At 33.8% G+C, this 19,653-nt stretch overlaps 1 protein-coding gene and 1 long non-coding RNA gene across 3 annotated transcripts in view; one reads left to right on the top strand and one right to left on the bottom strand.

The window, feature by feature from the left end:
- The window catches only part of LOC149771345 (F-box/WD repeat-containing protein 5-like), a 48,232-nt gene extending 38,721 nt beyond the window's left edge, over nt 1-9,511 (top strand). For both annotated transcript variants that reach the window (XM_089948595.1, XM_089948596.1), the window contains one exon: nt 1,368-9,511. In XM_089948595.1, coding sequence (XP_089804721.1) covers nt 1,368-1,635 — 268 coding nt within the window. In that variant the 3' untranslated portion in view covers nt 1,636-9,511. The remainder of the gene's footprint in view (nt 1-1,367) is intronic.
- Nucleotides 6,702-19,653, bottom strand: part of LOC149771344 (uncharacterized) — an 80,342-nt gene continuing 67,390 nt past the window's right edge. Inside the window, exon 4 of the long non-coding RNA XR_016418325.1 lies at nt 6,702-8,346. This is a non-coding gene — a long non-coding RNA (uncharacterized LOC149771344). The remainder of the gene's footprint in view (nt 8,347-19,653) is intronic.

Genomic DNA, 19,653 nt, shown 5'->3' with positions numbered 1-19,653 from the left:
AGGTGTCTTTCAAATGTGTCCGAATGAATCAAGTGCACTTTGTTTGGAAATACGTGAAGCGAAATTGCGTTCAGTCTCTGTCTCGAAAAGGGCAAGACTGCTAAAATAATTGTATTATCATGTCGCTGCGAACTGTCAACTATTATGAAACGTTTTGGAGGTACCAAGTTGTAATTCAAATACGGAGTTACAATTTCGGTTTATTAATGTTGATCAAAATTAAAACTCCGATATGCAGTATGTTTAATAAAATTCAATTATTAAATTAATGTTTTATTTTCTGTAATATATCATTGGTTAACATATGATTAAATATGTTTATGTACTACACAACCTTCGGTGACAAGATGAATTCGTGATCAAGATGATGTTTATTCACAGTACAGTGATGTTAGATAATTCAGTAAATTTGATATTTAATGAGTAAATAAATTTAGCACTCTGTAGCACTCTGTCGCAGCAGTGTCGTCGTCGCCTTCAAGAAATGGTTTTGAAATTGATGTATCTTCTACATCATTCGCTGCATTTAACTGCATTTAAATATTCCTATTACAAAGTGTTTACCCTGATATAAGTTCCCGTCCTGAGTTCATTCACAGAAAGCCACATAGCCTTAACTACAATTACCGGTGGCTCACAACGATAGGCTTTCTCAGAAGATAATGTCTAATTTTAAGAAAGTCTAAGAAGATGAAAGGAGCAAGTTTGTTGAAATTATGAGAGGCAAATTTGATAGGTAAAGGTAATTTTAAAATGGTATTCAATACTGGGCGCGCTACTTCAATTAAAATAGTATACACCTGCATAGGGACAACGTGAAACGAAAAGCATATCATTGATGGACCAGGAAAGCTAGGGGCCCCGAGTGGCCGAGTGGTCTAAAGTGCTCACCGTTACGGATCACTGCCATCTCACCTCTGTCTGCGTCGGTTCGAGTCTCGGATTCGGCTAATGTGGTTATGTGAGAAAGCTTGCCAGTAGCTTCTCGTGGGTCGGTGGTTCTTTCCGGTTTTTTTCCGGGTTCTTCCTCCACCATTAATACTGGCCGCCATGTATAGCCTATCTTGTGCTGAAAAATGGCGTTAAACCCTACAACAACAACAACAACCAGGAAAGCTAAAGATACGAACAATGTATGGTAACATTTTTCTCCTCATAAAATGTGCATTGGAAAAATTTAATTGATCGTTTTAACAAAAACTGTTGTGCAGATGACATGTAAGGAAGTAGTATTGAAAATATGGACAGACAAGTTGAACTAAATAAAGATACAAAGTAAATAATAGTAAATGTTCCTTAACGTACCCCTTTTTATGTCAGCTATTAATTAAACATCTAACTTTCATTTCTTGTTTTAATCTTTGTAGTGGAGCAGAAGATAATCATGGGCATTTATGGGATCGTCATTATGGAGTATGTCTGAATAAGTTTCCACATTCCGCTGTTGTAAATCATGTTGCCTTCAACCCGGCAGACCCAGAAACGTTGGTGACTGTAAGTGATGACTTTTCGATCAAAATCTGGAGATCCAGAAACAGTGAGAAGAATCTGATGAAAACTAAAATGGATCTCACGCAGTGTGGGAAGCAGGAGATAAGCCAAGAAAGAAATGTTGGTGAACCAGTAGTGAGTTAAAGGACAGCACAGCATCACAAATGTACTCCGTGTTTTCAAGATTTCACCACGGAATCACAGTAGCCAAATTAAAGTTGATATTGTTAAATTTCATAATGAATCACATAAATAGATATGTAACGGATTGGAAGAGACCCTTCTCTTAGTCGAATTACTTATGATTGGCAGATTCATAACAAATATACTTAATATGTTGTTACTAAAATTGTAATGTGTCAGATTAACATCAAATGTTTTCATCACAATGTTTCAAAGCAAAATGTCTTGATATAGTTATCTGCATGTTAAACAAATAAATACACAAGGATATATATCTTTAAAAAAACAAGCGATTGGACGGATGTGATTATTACAGTTTTATGAAATAATCATTACATTAACAGTTTATTATCCAGATAAAAGAAAATATTACTACCATCATAATTTCCATCACATTTTGAAATGTTGTATCAGTTGTCCAGAGCTGTAATTTTAAGTCGTTTGTATCCCACCCTTTGTCTCTTTAGGCAGGAATGTGATTTTCCATAATATTTACTTACTTTTTCCACTTAAGGAATATTTACGCGACTCCATGTTGCAGTCAATCGTACGAAATTGTAAGCAGAAATTTCATCATTTTCCAATCGTATCTGGCATATTTCTTCTTGCACTCCATCCAATTTTGTTTACATCTGACGTTCACTATGCAATAAGCACCGAATGTTAAGTACACTCTAATCAGTGATAATTTACGTTGAAGCCTTCCGCACTTTACATTTTTTTTTAAAAAGCCATAAAGGAGTTATTTTGTTTCAGTACCTGGAAGAAGAAAACTTTATGCAGCCGAGTCATTATTTATCTTACAAACCACACCACTTAAACGCATCCGGTAACAAAATTAGTACAAAGTATGATACGAAAGAAATAACTCATGCACATCACATTGGTGATATACGGGATGATTGATATCGAATTCATGAGATAAAACTGTTGAACATTATATTTATTGCATCACCCGTTAAAACATGTTGCGCAATGTGATAAGTTTCACTGCTAAAACAACAAGCATTTATTTTTGACCGGCATATTTACACTACAGTTGTTATATGAATGGTGAATAAAAATATACTATGAAAAAGTGACTTCATGAGATATTTGTCGATTTCTTTAAGGGTGATTTTGATTATCTATAGAAAATTAAAACTAATCGTAATGTGCAGAACCAAATTAAATAATAGCACCAGCGGCTTCTCTTGGGGACAAATCAGGCACAATGTACACCATGTCTTATTACAACGCACCTCATTTATAAAAAACCTAACGTGATAATTTGGTATTGAATTTTTTTTTATTGCTTATTAGCAGCATTTTAGGTGATTTTTATCAACAGTGAACATGTCATTTTACAGTTGAATCTGAGATTAATGATAACAATGTATATAATTGCTTATGTAGACAATATCAATAAGCCAAATGTCAAATACGCTTGGATAACTTTTATCTAAATGTCCTTCCTAGGGACTTGTACCGTAACTCGTCATCCTATTTGAACACTGAAATGAAATCTGTTTATTATTCAGCACATAACAGATTTATTCTCTTGCACACTGAAGTTGAATAGTCCTGTACTACACTAGTTATTATGTGCATTGTTTGGCAGGAAAAGAAGAGGGAAAGGATCAAACAGGCTGGCGAGATGCAGTTCTGGATAAAGAATAAAATATTGATACACGGGAATTTCACAGCTATACAAATACTCTTTTAGTAATTTGAAACGTGTCTAGGTCTATTTATGGGATGAAGCTTTTAAATAACATTTTCTTTGGCAATATTGAAAACAGTACAAAGATGTTACGGTACAGTAAGCAAAAGGTACGTAAGCATCAAAACCTGTCTGAGACTTTACGACAGTTTGGTTTGTAAGAGCGTTTACAGCGGTGCACTGACCATTAAGCATAGCAACGATTTCAACGGTCGTTTTCAGACTTCAGTAAAACTGATATTATTTCAGTTTTCGAATTCAACTTTTAACATTGTTTCAATACTGTATTTTAAAAGTGATCATATTTCTTTACCTTAAATAGATTACCGCCTAAACAGTTTCATATAAAAGTGTTTATATTTTCTAGCTGTCTCTGTATATACCCTGACTAATACAGATGCCCTTACCTCATTACATGAGGTATCATCATTCACGTGTACAGCGCTATAGTATATTCATTTGATTAATTGTATTTCAGTAAGATTATTTCTCTTTTTGCATTTGTGTCATTAATATCTAGGTTGTGTTAATCATATTAAGATGCACCTTTACCGAGACATGTCATTGCAAATTACATCAATGGCCGTTCCTCTTTTCCTACACAGGGGCCACGTTGGCCGAGTGGTCTAAAGCGCTCTCCGTTACGGATCACTGCCATCTCACCTCTATCTGCGTGGGTTCGATTCTAGGATTTGGCCAATGTGGGTATGTGAGAAAGGTTGCCAGCAGCTTGTCTTGGGTCGGTGGTTTTTCCCGGGGTTTTCCCGGGTACTTCCTCCACCATTAATGCTGGCCGCCATGCATAGCCTGTCGTGTGCTGAAAAATGGCGTTAAACCCAACAACAACTTTTCCTACAGTTTATTGTATAAACAACGTTCAGTCTACCTAATCTTTAGACAAATGATTTGAAAGCAAACAAAGACTAATAGGACATAAATATAATTTCCAATTGATAATCTAAATTTTCTGAGGATTGCATCCATGAACCAGTAGGATGACACTAAGCGTTTACTACACATTTTCTCTCTTCCAATCCAATCTTACTCTTCTATTTAGTAATTTAATTTTATTTGATTAACTAATTGCAATTGATCAAATTTTAAGATAATACACAGTGAATATCTGAGCAAGTACAAAAATCTATGGTTTACTAAGTTAATTAGAACAGGGAACTGATTGTTATGTAGGTACCATCCGATTTATCAGACTGAAGCAACATTGATGTCTAAAGCATGCAAAGATCTATCAGTTCATTTAGTAATCTAGTAATAATTAATCTTGTTAATTTGTTGTCATTTTCGTAAAATACACAATTAACATATAAATTAAGTTATAGTGAATTTGTCAAAAGCTTCCTTTTTTACATGTTTCATAGGTATTTGTTTATTTCTATGTTCGAATGTACACTGCTCCAAATATTATATAATGATCAACATTATTACCTCTGTTACCTTTCCTTACCTCAGTTAGCGAACTACCATTTGCTTTCTTTTTCATGTGTGAATGTCCCTAAATGTTTTCCAATGCTATTCGGAATGATACTTGATCATCAAATTCAATATAACCTAAGTATGTTAAATAAGGTTTCTGCAAAAAAGTAAAATGACAATTAATTAATAAAGTCGTCCACTTTGGAAACTACTTATATTTTCATTCTTGTAGATTTTACATAAATAAAACATTGCAGTCACTGACTTTATTGATGGAATGTAAGCGACGAAGCTCCTTGTATTATTGCGTTACTATTATTTATTTGTCAGTAATAGCACGTATACCTCTTGAATGGTGATGTCCCTGTTCACCTATCTAAACAACAATATTATGTATATTATTTCCAAATCGTAGTCTGTCATCAATTCCCATGCAACAAAACAGATTTGCATTAAAGAAAGACGCTATGTTTGGCAGTGTGACGCGAGCTTTGAGTGAAGTTTGTTCTGGATGAGACAGTTATTGATTTTCCAGATAATAATGTCTAGTCTGTACATTGGGGTCTGGATGTAATATTATATATCCCATAAATTTTTATTTTTAGAAGCATGTTTCTCAATGTTATCATCGATGCACTGTTCATATTTCTCTACTTGAAATGGAGTGGGATGAGGATTTTTGCCTCATAAAATCAAAACGTATAACTTTTCTTATGACCATAGTTTGCTGAGAAAATAACTCTTCTATTCAAATCGTTTTACTTCCCTGCTACGATATTCCATGTTTAAGGAACATAATCAGGCTTTATTTTAGTGGTGTTGAGCTTTATTTTCTCAAGGCGACGTACAAAAGTGAATTATTTGTACCTTTCGTGATCGTCCTTCTGTTCAGTTTCCTCGATTCCGATAAAATAAGATTGTCAAGTATACCGTGTGTCCGTGCATCAGGCAGTTACTTATTTAATGCCTTTGTATCTCGTTTAAAGGATGTACTGATTCTTTTAAAAAAGACACTCCTTAGGTGTTACGATTATATAGTCTTAAAGCAAGTAACAAGAAAACCAACTAGTGTTTATAACTGAAAATATTTTTTATTTAACTAAAATACATAATGAAAGAATTAAAAATAACTTACAGTATGAATGAATTGCTACAGGCATAAATGTTCTATCAATTTCAGTAGTTCAGAGTAACCCAAATGTGTTCCAAACGTATTCCAAATGATGGCTGTATTATAATAATGTATAAAAAATACAGAGGAATCACTGTTAGAATTCCTAAATGTCTTTTAATGAATACACAGTAATTCCAATACAGTTATTATACATCCAAATAGTCTTTAAATGAATTTTGGAGCATTTTAGTTCCAACAAATAATTATTAAATTAAATGCATTCATCTCAATAAATAACTTCCAAATCTTGTGTTTAGTAATAAGAATGTATATTTCTCAATATTAATTATTTTATATATGTTATGTATGCCTATTAAGTTTTTGTTAATTTTGTTCATGACTGTAAATTATAGTGATTATCTTTAGTTGAAATTTCGTATATGAATAGGTTCTTTTTTTAGATATTAAAACGTACAATTGCATAGGATCTATAAATACATGCTTAAATATGTGTTTAGTTACTAATATAAAAATGTTCGTAAACATGTCCACAAGTTTCAGGCTGTTTCCTCATTTGACGAGTCAGTCAGGGTTCTTCAAAGAATCAAGATATTTCTCATTGGATGTGTTAGATCATGTGACTTGTTTTACGATATTACAGATTTGCATTGTGTCGCGTAACAGCTATGACAAAATGCATGTTTTACCCTTCCGTCTGTATTTAAGTTCCTAGGACTGGACATTTTATCATTCTTATTCTTGTATTTTTGTTGTATCGTCAACTATGCACATGTCTTTTAATATTGTATTTAGATATTATTTGAGAGGAAATATTTGTTTGGATTATTCAGTGAAAATAAAAAATATTCATTGAATTATACTATTCTTCTCGAACTATTGTAAATTTATAAGATTGATAATTAGATTGTTTGTTAAGTCTTAAAAACCTTATATGCTTTGCTTCCTTCAGTTATTTAGCTTATGACTATACAATCGTATTAGTGTGATCTGTAAATATGATAAAAGGTATTACGATTTATTTTCCGTATATTTTTAATTCATGTTTTTCTTTTAAGTTTGATTTTAAAACAGTTTTACATATTTTCATTTCCACAATGATTAATCTACGATAACGATATTTAGTATTTTAATATATTTTAGCCCATTTCCTCTAAGGAAGTGAATTTTGGTCTAACGAAATATTTTGAGTCATCTTTTGGTAATAACTCTGAGACTATTTCGACTTATGTATGATGACAACATAAAACACCATATTTTTTCTCTAATTCTTGTCCATTGTGTGTGCACTACGTGTAAGTGTAATCCTTCATTCAATTACAACTAGATCTTTAGTGAAAATACATATAATATATTTTCTTGTTGTATAATCAGAACGGTTTTGCATGATGCTTTTGAAGAAATACATAAGTAACATATGTAGCATGTGTGATATTAGACTGCTGCGATCGTTTTTTCTATAGTATGCCATCTAAGAGGAAATTGAAATATGAGGCTACACGTGGACATAAGCTACATCATGCGTGATCCCTTCGGCCTGAGGGAATGCATTTCGTTTTTTCATTTATCCAGGAAATTTGATTTCAGTCACCATTACTGTGCAAAAATGTCTCAACCTATCCAGTATCGAAGGTGTGATGGATACTGTCAGAATAATACTTTTGACTGTCCAATAGTGCGCCAGGATACTGTCAAGCCAGTGTTCAAATGTGTGTTGGGAACCTGTCAAAACAACACTTACAAACTTTATGGGATCTGTTACATAATTTTGTCCTTAAGAATGACGATTCGCGTAAAAGACAAATTACTGGTAAAAGTTTGCAATATTTGTCAACTACTTGTCAAATGAAGGAAAACAAAATAGCTTCATATGTTTGAGCATTCAAAATTAAACATAGTATCAAAGAATGTGTTATGATTACTTAAAATCATGTTGACACAAGGTTTCCATTTGCCACACGTTTCAAATTAATAAACAAAAATGGAATTAAAAATGAATTGTTTGTCCATCTGAAATTGATTTAGTTTAATTATCCTTTCAATAAGCTTATTTCTAGACATCTGCCAAGAAATTAGCTGAGAAGTTATTCTATCGACAAATATACATGTTTTTAATTTCATTACGATAAAGATATAAATTAGTCAAATTATATGGCATATTATCTTTGCAATTTGTAAATGCTTGAATAAACGAATTGCTGATAAATACTATAATTTATTAAGATGATTTATATATTAATAGGAAAGTATTTTGAAAGACTACGAGGCAGTTAAACATCCGAGTAAAATATTAATTTAGATAAATTCAAAGTATATTGGAATAATACACACTTTTATTTGTTTGGATCCCACCCTCCCCTCGCGCGCGTGTAGGAAACTGTTGCTCTTGACTTGACAGTTGGACCATCTAATAAAGAAAAGGGCAACCAAAACATTTCTGAATGTTACATATTACATTATGTAAATGTACGCACTATGCAAATATTACAATTTACGGTTACAATTCTGCCAATAAAATACGGTGACATAAAAACGCTTTTTTTTACAGAGCGAATAACGCTGGTACGTTCTGCCTCTCAGAGATGTAAATAGAATTCTAGATTTCTACAAGTGATGTATTAATCCGGTCTGAAGATACCTGTATATCTTTTAGAACGTTCGTCAGGTTTAAAAAACCCAAGCAATTACTTGACAGTAATATTGAAGGTAGAAGTGAAATGCTAAATATATTTCAACAAAAACACGATTTCAAACACACTTATGAGTACAGAGAATGTATTTGCCTAACACGAGTGAATAATGGAAATACGTCATCGAATGGGTGAAAAGACTTATGTTTTTCACCCACGAGATAAATATATCCGTTATTCACTAGTAGCATCAAAATGTTTTTATTAATTTATGCTCAGACGTGTTGGTTAACCAGATGTACCGAATAATAGACTGAAGTCGCAGATTTCGAACTAAATACTGAACTGTGCCATCAGTTTCCTGATTATTTTCTGCTGTCTTGTGTATCTACTTTCGCACATAAAATATATACAGTAACATAATTCTTCTTCTTAAGTCAAAGTTAACAAGTTCACAAAGGAAATAATTTGCGTTTTGTTGGATTTGAACGTAAGCGTCGAATAATATCTTAGAAATTTCAGATTTATAATGGTATGATTGTCTGTTGAAAGCCAGTGAACAAATATGATACATAAAATAAAATATGTTGTTATGTGTATTTAATTTGCTTTGTTTATTAGTAAGTTTTATTTTATTTTATTGCATTACATGCTTTTGTAGTGTAACATTGTATGTTGGACATGACCTTGTCTAAAACTGAGTTCATTCACGGGGCATAGAAAGCTTTGACCCAGATCAATAACTTAATTCTAATTTAGAAATATCCATTTTTCACAGACGTAAGAGTATTTGCATGACTTTATATTCTGTATCATATGTGATTTATCAATTAACACTATAATACACTTGATTTTTAAAGAACAATATTTTCAAAATTAATCATTTATTCTTTATTTAAAATTCGTTGTGGAGGTTAATAAAGCTGTCATTGAAGGTTTCTAGCTGTGTGTTCTTGTTTTTATTTTTCACAGTCTCCAAGTGTCATCCTCCATGACTCTAATATAAGTATCAAGTCTCCAAGTGTCAACCTCCATGACTCTAATATAAGTATCAAGTCTCCAGGTGTCATCCTCCATGACTCTAATATAAATATCAAGTCTCTAAGTGTCATCCTCCATGACTCTAATATAAGTATCAAGTCTGCAGGTGTCATCCTCCATGACTCAAATATAAGTATCAAGTCTCCAAGTGTCAACCTCCATGACTCTACTATAAGTATCAAGTCTCCAAGTGTCAACCTCCATGACTCTACTATAGGTATCAAGTCTCCAAGTCTCAACCTCCATGACTCTAATATAAGTATCAAGTCTCCAAGTGTCAACCTCCATGTCTCTAATTTTACACGTACGCAGTCTCCAAATATCAACCTCAATGTATCTAATGTGATAAGTACCCAGTCTCCAAACATCAGTCTCTATGACTCTAACATGGTAAATACCTAGTCTCCAAGTATCAATCACCGTTACTCTAATATAAGTATCCGGTCTCTACATTTCTTCCTCTGTGACTCTAATATGGTAAGTATCCAGTCAACTAGAATCAACCTACATGACTCATATATGACAAACACCCAAAAAATGAACAAGGATGCCATATAGGTAGAAGCTAAATCATTTATTACATTTATTACAATATTACAAACAATTTAGAAAACCCAAGTTGTTAGGTGCTAAGCTCCAAAATTAAACAAATGATAGTAAAACATGATATATGTCACAGTGACCTGTTCTGCTTTAACGATGTAGTGCTAAAATATAAGTATCCAATAAACACGTTTTACATCTTTGTTATGAAAGTGGCTCATATTTGAAAGTTAAACACAAATTTTAAACGACACATCTGGATTGTGATATATAAGCAACGACACTCCTATTATTGTACTTGTCATGATGCATCCGTTAACTCGATTTTTATGATACAAAGAAGTACATTATGCATTAAGCATGTCCCTAAAACGAGCAAAACTATGGAGTCGTTAGATCAACACAAACACTTAACTAATGCCAGTAAAACGTGAAACATAGTTCATAATAGTACCAAGAGACGCATTTCGTCATCAAGTTGTTATGAATGCAGTATAAACTATACTCGGGAAATGACCTCCAAACCCACTATTTAACAAAAGTCACTGAATAATAAAATATGGCTTACAGTGACCTAGTTGTATAATATGAGTGTAATACTAATCAAACGTCATTTTTTGTTGCATTTCGTGATTCTAGATTGATAGATAGCATGTATGCAGAAATTTGTATGTGATCATGAGTCCAACGTAACAACTTAAATAAGGCCAGTAAAATGTGAAATATGGGATACGTTTACGTTTTCTTGTAAGTATGTAATACTACAGTAATAGCTATGCATGACATCGTCAAGTTTTAATCACTAGCAAAAAAAGTACCCCGACATATACACTTAAAATATAATTATAGGTTACTGCATTTGTATGGGAAAATATAAACGAGTTTTTTGGATGGAACACTGCACGACCTTGGGAGTGAAATATATCCATCCGACAAAACTAGTTCATATTTTCCCATACAAATGCAGTAACCTTTTTATTATACGCTCATTTTTTTTAATTCTACCTAAGGCTTAATTATATAAACAAAATACACTACAAGAAACAACGTAAATGAATATATGCCGCATTCCAAACTAAATACACAAGCGCATATTCATCATTATACAACAACAACATTGTTTCTGCGCACTTAACTCCGCCCAGATAAATTTGAACTTAGTCGCGCGCTCGGCATAACTTTCGAAAGAAAATGGCGTGCCCAGTTAAAATTGAAATTTGGAGTCATATTGTGAATGAATTTGCATTGTAACAACTTTTCCATTTGATCTGGAATGAATAGATTTTGGTATTTTTTCGATTTTACGAAATTTCGTGATTATGGACTGGATTTGTATGTGACAATTCTACATGAAATACATGGGATTGAAGAAGCTAGGGAGAAGCGTGTAGACATCTGCAAATGTGTTTCTGTTTCTGTCACTGAATGTTTGAAATCATAATGTGAGAAAAATATGAAGTCTTTCAATTGGAATTATCAAAAAGACGCTATGTAATTTAATGCTTATTTCATTTTGAGTGCAGCAAGGAGAATGTTATTGCACTTATCAAAATTACAGTACAATTTCGAAATGTGTAATGAAGATTGAGAACCTTTGACATGACTCGTGTAATTCGGATACATTATTTGCCAGACAAATGACGTAACTCTTCGACTGGAATTCCCTGATCTCAATGCGAGTACCCTCATAGTTAACTTTTTAGTTTTGCAACAGTGTCTAACACATTCAACACACATATATTCTCCTTTGAAAAGTGTATCTTGATACAAGCCTTCTTGGAAAAGTGTAATCGATTCATCTTGATACAGACTTTAATTTGGCTAAGTTTTACACACTACGCGAACTCTTGACATTTCGCGGTGTGCGTGTAAGCCTTCGTTCTTAATTTTCTGGAAGCGAGTTTTTGCGTCTCTAATGTGACAATAATTTTAAGGAGAGAACGAAGTTCTTTTGGGCTGAATCAGGACATTCTTGGTTTTGTGACAGAAATCGAGAACATAGATTCAGGCTCTATCATATCATCTTCAGAATCGCACGCATGTATTTGAGCTATCTCTTCTGCTCGTGCTTCTGTGTGTGTGTGTGTGTGTGTGTGTTACAGCGAAACCGTCATTACGGCGACAGTTCATTGTCATTGGGTAGTTATCATGGCGACAGTAGCATTAGGGTGACACAATTTGTGTCACCTTAATGTTTGCTCTCGTGCTGTACATTATCTATCTCATTTATTCACATACAGAATTTCATGTAAGTATAATAATATCGCCTTTAACTAATATTTAATGTTTAATATTTAATGTTTTTTGCTCAGCATATAGATCTAGTTATTAAATATTGTTAATCAAAGATTTATACGTGTGTTAAGGTTATGTTTAGCCCCACCGTCACTAAATAACCATTAAGGCGACATTTTAAAAAATGCTTCCACTTTTATCAAAGTCAAGTAATATTTTTAGGATATTTAATGAAATGATTTAAAATATTAATTAATACTTTGTAATGGCTTTTCTTTAAGATCAAATTCAATGACAACTCATAACACACTTAACCTTTTGAAATGTTTTGTTAACAATAAATAAACGAAACGAATTTATTGACTATTAGCTACATTAAAGCAGTATAAGCAAGATATTAATATATCACATTTTATTATATTGTGCATTGACCTATAACACATTTTATTAAAGTTTTAACTATCGCAATTTGTGTACTTTAATGTTAAATTTTATTACTTCAAGTTCTTTTCGTAAAATAGTTCTCCATTTAGCTGTTACTTTGACAATATTAGCCAGGGATCACTGGTCATTGTAAGATCATTTTATAATGTTTTCCTCAATGATTTAAGCAATGACTTTTACCCATAATGTGTTTTATTCATGAGACTCTTGACCTGCGAGAATTGCTTTTCAAATTCGTTGTCTTTGTACTGTAAAATAATTATTTTCTAAGTCCGATAATATCGTAGATATAGGTCACTCTTTTTAAGACGTTGAAGAGCATTGATGATAGTTATACATTACGGTATTATTTAAAAACAAAATTAAGAAGAACAGCATGACGTTTCCAAAAGCAAATTAAGGCTGACTTTTCTGTGGATTAAAACAGCGATCTAGTGAGAACAGATAAACAAAAGTTACTCCTGTAATGCCTTGAATAGTTTGTCTATGGCACACAATTTTGGCCATAAAGTATAAACTCTTAGCTATCTGCGTTCGCGAAAATCAATCAGAAGATACTTTTGAATCTCATTTTTAATAGAATACATAACAACAAATGCATGATATATAAAAAAAAAATAAATGGCTTTAAGTTCGATATTTTGCTCGTATTCATTTCCATTGTTTGCCCTGTAGAGATAAAAAAATATTCACATTAGGGTCAATGATTCAGCTTTTTAAATAAGTAGTGGGGCGCCATTTTCTAGGAATGGGCACTCTTTTAACTCAGGTATTTGTGTCATCCATTGAGTATCTACAGATAATAATAATTAGATTTTAGCATGTATACATGTCTTGTCTGATTGTTCAAAAACTTGTTTCAAACGCTGAGATTTTTGCAGTTTTGAGAATGGGGAGGTTGGTTTATAGAATTTAGAATTTGTGCCATTAAAATGGTCTATTTGTAAAATGTAATGGAAAAATCTTAATATAGAGTAATTATACAAATTGCGTTGTACTAATTATTACATAAACAGCAAGTACTTGAAATAAAGAATAGCATTGTGACCCAGTCCTACAATATAACATGATATTTGTGGTCTGGTGCAACCAAAACATAAATATCAGGTGATATATCGTACATATCAGTACTACCTAGTGCATGTAACCATTCTAAATCTAGACCAGGCACATTCCATATTCTAAGTAAGTTGACAACTTGGTTGTCTTCCAAAACGTGATATTTAATTTCCGTGACAAAACCTTGATCACTCATACAAAATGCTGCATTTTCATTGTAAAGTTCTTTAAAGACACTGTTAAATTATTCATATTCAGCAACTTAATAGGGCTCCATTAGATGCGTCTTCCACCTCAGGACCCATGCTACCATGCTACCATGCGACTGTACAAGGGGTCTAGAAGCATACCTTTGGTTGTTGTTGTTGTTGTTGTTGGGTTTAACGCCATTTTTCAGCGCACGATAGGCTATATATGGTGGCCAGTATTAATAGTGGAGGAAGAACACGGGAAAACCCGGAAAGAACCACCGACCCAAGAGAAGCTACTGGCATGCTTTCTCACATACCCACATTGGCTGAATCCGAGACTCGAACCGGCGCAGACAGAGGTGAGATGGCAGTGATCCGTAACGGAGAGCGCTTTAGACCACTCGGTCACTCAGGGCCCCCTAAATGGACGTACCAACAGGCAGACTGGGGCCAATTCCAATTATAACTAGCTAGAGTAAATCCAGATAACTTAGAAAGTCCAAGTATTGACATGTATTATGATAACATAACATACACAATTATAGAGGCAGCGAACCGATGCATCCCAAAGACAACTAATATCCAGAATAAAAACTCTGTACCATGGTGGACTAAACAGTGCACAATAGCACATAAAGACAAGAAAAGGGCCTTAAATAAATATAAACGCACCAAAAATTATATCTACTTCCAGCAATATAAAGATAAAGAAAAAGCACTAAAACAAACTATAAAAGCTGCTAAAATTAATCTATGGCAAAGCTTTTGCTCTAAACTGAGTCTAAAATCAAACTCAAAACAAATATGGGACAAAATAAAAGCCATAAAAGAGAAAGCAACTACCTCAGCCCCAAAAATTAAAAATGCCATAACAAATAAAGATAAGGCAGATCTCCTAGCGAAGCATTTTTTGAACATGAGTAGCAACAATAATCACACCAGAAACTTTCAAGAACACACAAAACTAATGGAGGAAACCTAACCTCAAATGTTTCAAGACCAAGGAACAAAAGAATCTCACCTAAATAGCGACATCACAGTACATGAATGGGAGATAGCACTACGATCCAAAAACGAAACATCCCATGTAAGGATCAGTTAGGTTACATTATCTACAAAAAACTACCTATCAATATAACAATAGCCATAATCAAACTCTTTAGTAGGATATGGGATAAAGGCCAACTACCCACCAAATGGAAACAGGCCATAGTAATACCAATCCCCAAGCTATGTGTAACAGAATTAGGCGAAAAGATAACTTGGTTTTGCTTTAGAACTATTTTTCGTTGTACATACGTACAACGTTATCTAGGGTGAATAAGTGTTTTTCCAGGTAAGCGACTGTATTAACATGTACCTAGCCAGAAATTGCTTGTGACGAAGGAACATGATATGCACGGGTATTTTACCCTGACTTCTGCTCACTCTCCTATGGATTTAAGTAAGAATATTTTCTAAAACCGACACTGGTCGTTTTGGATCACGTCAAGGAGTGTACGCTCTCCATTGTTCTCCAGTCATAGAGGTAAGTGTTAAATTTACATTTTCATTTGATATGCGAAGCTTATACGGTTTGTAATATCTTATCGCGTAATGCATTTATTGCAACGCAGATTTGAACTTTGAATTACAAGTCACTGTTAGAGGTTAAAGTATTATCATATATCTAGAGATTATACAGAAACTATTATTATGACCAGTTTGGTTTTATTGTAGCTGATTGTGTCTGTCGCTGTTACTGTGACCATGATTCTGATTGTGTCTGTCGCTGTCAATGTGACTGTGAATATGACTAGAGCTGTCCGAAGCTGTCTGAATCTATCTAAAGTTGTTTAGAACTGTCTGGAGTTTACAGAGTATTAAGGACGCGTGCTGTCGATACGTATGTATGTATATACGTATGTCTGTGCCACCTACGTAGACGTAGCAAATTAAAAGGGGTGCTGTATGCTGTCTGTACGTGTATACGCATGACTGTACACGTGGTGGATCCATAAAGGGTGCGAGCGGCCTATAAGAATCTGGGCCAACATAAGGAATCGTGCGACTGTACAAGGGGTCTAGAAGCATACCTTTGGTTCAATTGTTGTTCTAACTCCATTTTTATGTTCGTAAGATTATTGTAAATCTTAGTTGTGTTTACAAGATTATTTTGAATCTTAATAGGAGTTCATATTCGAGATTATGTGAATCTCTCTTGTAGTGTAAAATACTGTTTAAAGCGTATTTGTAGTCCATGATGTTTCTTGGATGTGTACTCCATATTGATTTAAAATTTTGTTTAATTTTCAATGTGTGAATGTTGTATAGAGTGATTTGAGTCAATCGTATGTTGAGAGCGTGAGAGAATCATTGTATTTTTACATCATAGTTTTCTTTATTACTTCATTTCATACATTTCCATCTTTCTCACATTGTGTTTGTCTTAAACATTTAGTCCAAAAACCACTCGGTTTATATTCTGCGACAGTAGGTAAAGTGCTTTGAGTATCAGATTTTTATTGAATCTTTTTTCCACCAGCTGTTGGTGCTCTAGAAATGAAGATAACACATTTACATCTCTTTGTTGATATTAAGGTTATTTTTTCTTGTGTCTTCCTGAACAATTCTCAAAATATAAAAATAGGTACATGATCAGTGGTGTTAATTCTTTGCTCTCTTTAATGATTGAACGTTTACTATATATTTTTGGTACTGTTCTTTGAATTTAACTTTGTCATATACTTTATTCAATTATATACTAAAAACAAGTTACAACTAGAACATGCATAAGCAACAATAATTTTGTTATTGATTTATTGCACAATGTCAAAATTTAATGAACCACATAATGTGAATATACTTGCTAAGAAATTAAAGAAACAGCTATTGGTTAGGTACTTATCATCACAGACAGTCATTATGCTTGTGAAACTAGATATGACAAACAAATTCCTTTACTTTTCTATGATATATTCAACTAATCCATACAACATTTTATCTATAATCCAAAATTAACACTAATAAAATATTATCCTTGGCAAATTTCTTACAAAGATTGACTGGAGTAGCTTGCAGATTGTTAATTTGCTTTGCTGAGCTTGTATTTATTTATCTGACAATGTTCGTGGTTTTGCATGCAAAGTTGAAGCAGGTAAGATATTATTGCAACATTTCATTTACATACTCAGATCATCAAATGCAAGACTTTAATTACAAACGACGAATACTGTGATCTTATACGAATATTTCATTTAGGAAATTTCATTTGCTGCACTTAAATATTTGAAATATATGCAAATTATGTAGGTTTGGCACATGTCAGTTCCAATTTTGTTGTATTTGACAAGTTCATTCATTTTTTTTTTTAAATGAGCATAAACGCAGATTTTATTTACTGCATGATTAAAAATACTGATTTTTTAACACCTAACTGCAGAAATGACAATCGGATTCATTTATTATGTCTTTCCATAGCATGACTTGATAATATCGTTTGTGATGTCATGAAATGTAATTATGTTGTAGTTGTTGTAGGGTTTAACGCCATTTTTCAGCACACGATAGGCTATACGTGGCGGCCAGTATTAATGGTGGGGGGAGAACCCAGGAAAACAACAGAAAGAACTACCGACCCACAAGAAGCTACTGGCAAGCTTTCTCACATACCCACATTGGCTGAATCCGAGACTCGAACCCACGCCGACAGAGGTGAGATGGCAGTGATACGTAACAGAGAGTGCATTAGACGTTTCTGTTTTGCATCATCATTCTCCTCCACTTCATCATCTGAAACTATGTTCAGTTTGTTTTTTATGCCCTTAAATAGGGAACAATATAACAATGATCTACATCTGAATGTCCATAGCAAATCTGTTTGAGGACATTAGCTGAAATAGCAATATACATTTTGTAACATTTTTATAATCTGGGACATTTAAGATTATAACACGTATTACAACAGGAGGTTCTAGATTTTGTTATGTCTGTCCCTTTTTCTCAAAATTCTGCCAGACCTAACCTCAATTCCGTTCCAAGCGTTAGTCAGTTCCATGTGATATACTCCTCGCGAGGGTTTCCAGCAGTTTTTCTTGCCTTGGGGTGATGCTGCTTTCAACGCATCCGTCAGCAATTTAAAAATAAGGTCTCTAATAGATGTATACATAGGTGTTCTGGTCTGACAGGGATTATTACTAAAAAGGGAGTGTTCTGAAGGATTTGACGCCATTTGTCAAAAGAAATGTTTATAGTTTCCATCCGCATACCAAGGTCAGTCGAAATTAATGTATTACTTACCTGCGAGCGTCCAATATGTCAGATGGATATACTAGCGTGTACTGGTACTATCGCCCCTACGTGTGTTACGCTAAAAGACATGTAATATTTTGTCATTGTTTAAACGTCATGATAAATTCAGCATCAAGATCAAACTCTCGTATATTTATTATTCTTTTCGCCGATAGCCAGCTAATCTTTTCTTTACGGTGACTGGGACTAGCACGCAGGGGATCCCGTGGGTGGATCTCACCTGAAGTTGATTATAAACCATCTTGGAAATTTCGCAGACAATTTTCAGAAGCTGACATATTTTTGTAGCTCTAGATAATGCCAAATACACTAAATGTTACCATTCGACGTGATCATCGACAATCCAAACATAGATACCTGAGTTTGTTAGCCCTTGTGACGAATGAATTGTTATTACATATCCTAGAGTCCAGCATGGTGGTTGCTGTGCCGGAGCCTGCTCAACAACCTCCACAGGACAATAAACTATATTATTAAGAGTGGCAAGGTCACTTAACTGTAGCTTTTTAGTGGTATATCGCGCGGATCTAGTTGTGGTTAAGGAGAGTGCTTTTGGCAACAAAGAAATCTATATTTTTACAAGGCCCGATTGTAGAATCAGGGCCTTGGCGGAAGGGGGGGGGCTAAAAAAGGTCAGGTGACCCACCAGTTCTAGCCTTAACTCGTTTTGCCCAATCCACGTATGGATCTAGCCCATTCGGAGTTCAAGACACCAACTAGATCTTGCAAACGAGGATTTGGGCAAATACTAAATTGACCAGGGCCCGGATTTGGAATTGGGGTCTTATGGGTGTAATCTTCGCACCCTCTCCCAAAGGTCGGCCAACCCGACCCACCTCCCCAACCCCACTGCTCAGGGGATACAGCAAGAAATCTGCTATCAATCTTATGCTATTTCTAGCCAATACACCCGGGCATAAAATTAAAAGAAAATTTGCTTGGTCTGAGTGAATAAGTGAATAAACGATATATTTCATCTCTCCGGTGAAAACCTCATAGTTCGTTCCACATAGCGAATTTTTCGTATCTGTAACTCGGCAAATTTCAGATTAGCGTCATTAAAGGTAACTAGAAGTACCTAATTAATTTTAAGCACTTTGCGTGAACGAATCAGTAACATTTAGATGCATTTAATGACGCTGATCTAAAAATTAACTGAGTTTTAAAAATTAGCGATTCAATGTGAAATGAATTATTTCGCTCGTAGCTTCGCCAATTGTTAAAATACAAATAATGAAATAAACCTTCTATTCACTTAGAGCAAGAAAACATCCTATCTTA

Source organism: Sinohyriopsis cumingii, unplaced genomic scaffold (assembly GCF_028554795.1).
Source record: "Sinohyriopsis cumingii isolate HCF-2022 unplaced genomic scaffold, ASM2855479v2 utg001940l, whole genome shotgun sequence".
NCBI lineage: Eukaryota > Metazoa > Mollusca > Bivalvia > Unionida > Unionidae > Sinohyriopsis > Sinohyriopsis cumingii.
The sequence above is the reverse complement of the archived record's forward strand: the minus strand, read 5'-3'. Positions and strand labels throughout refer to the sequence as shown.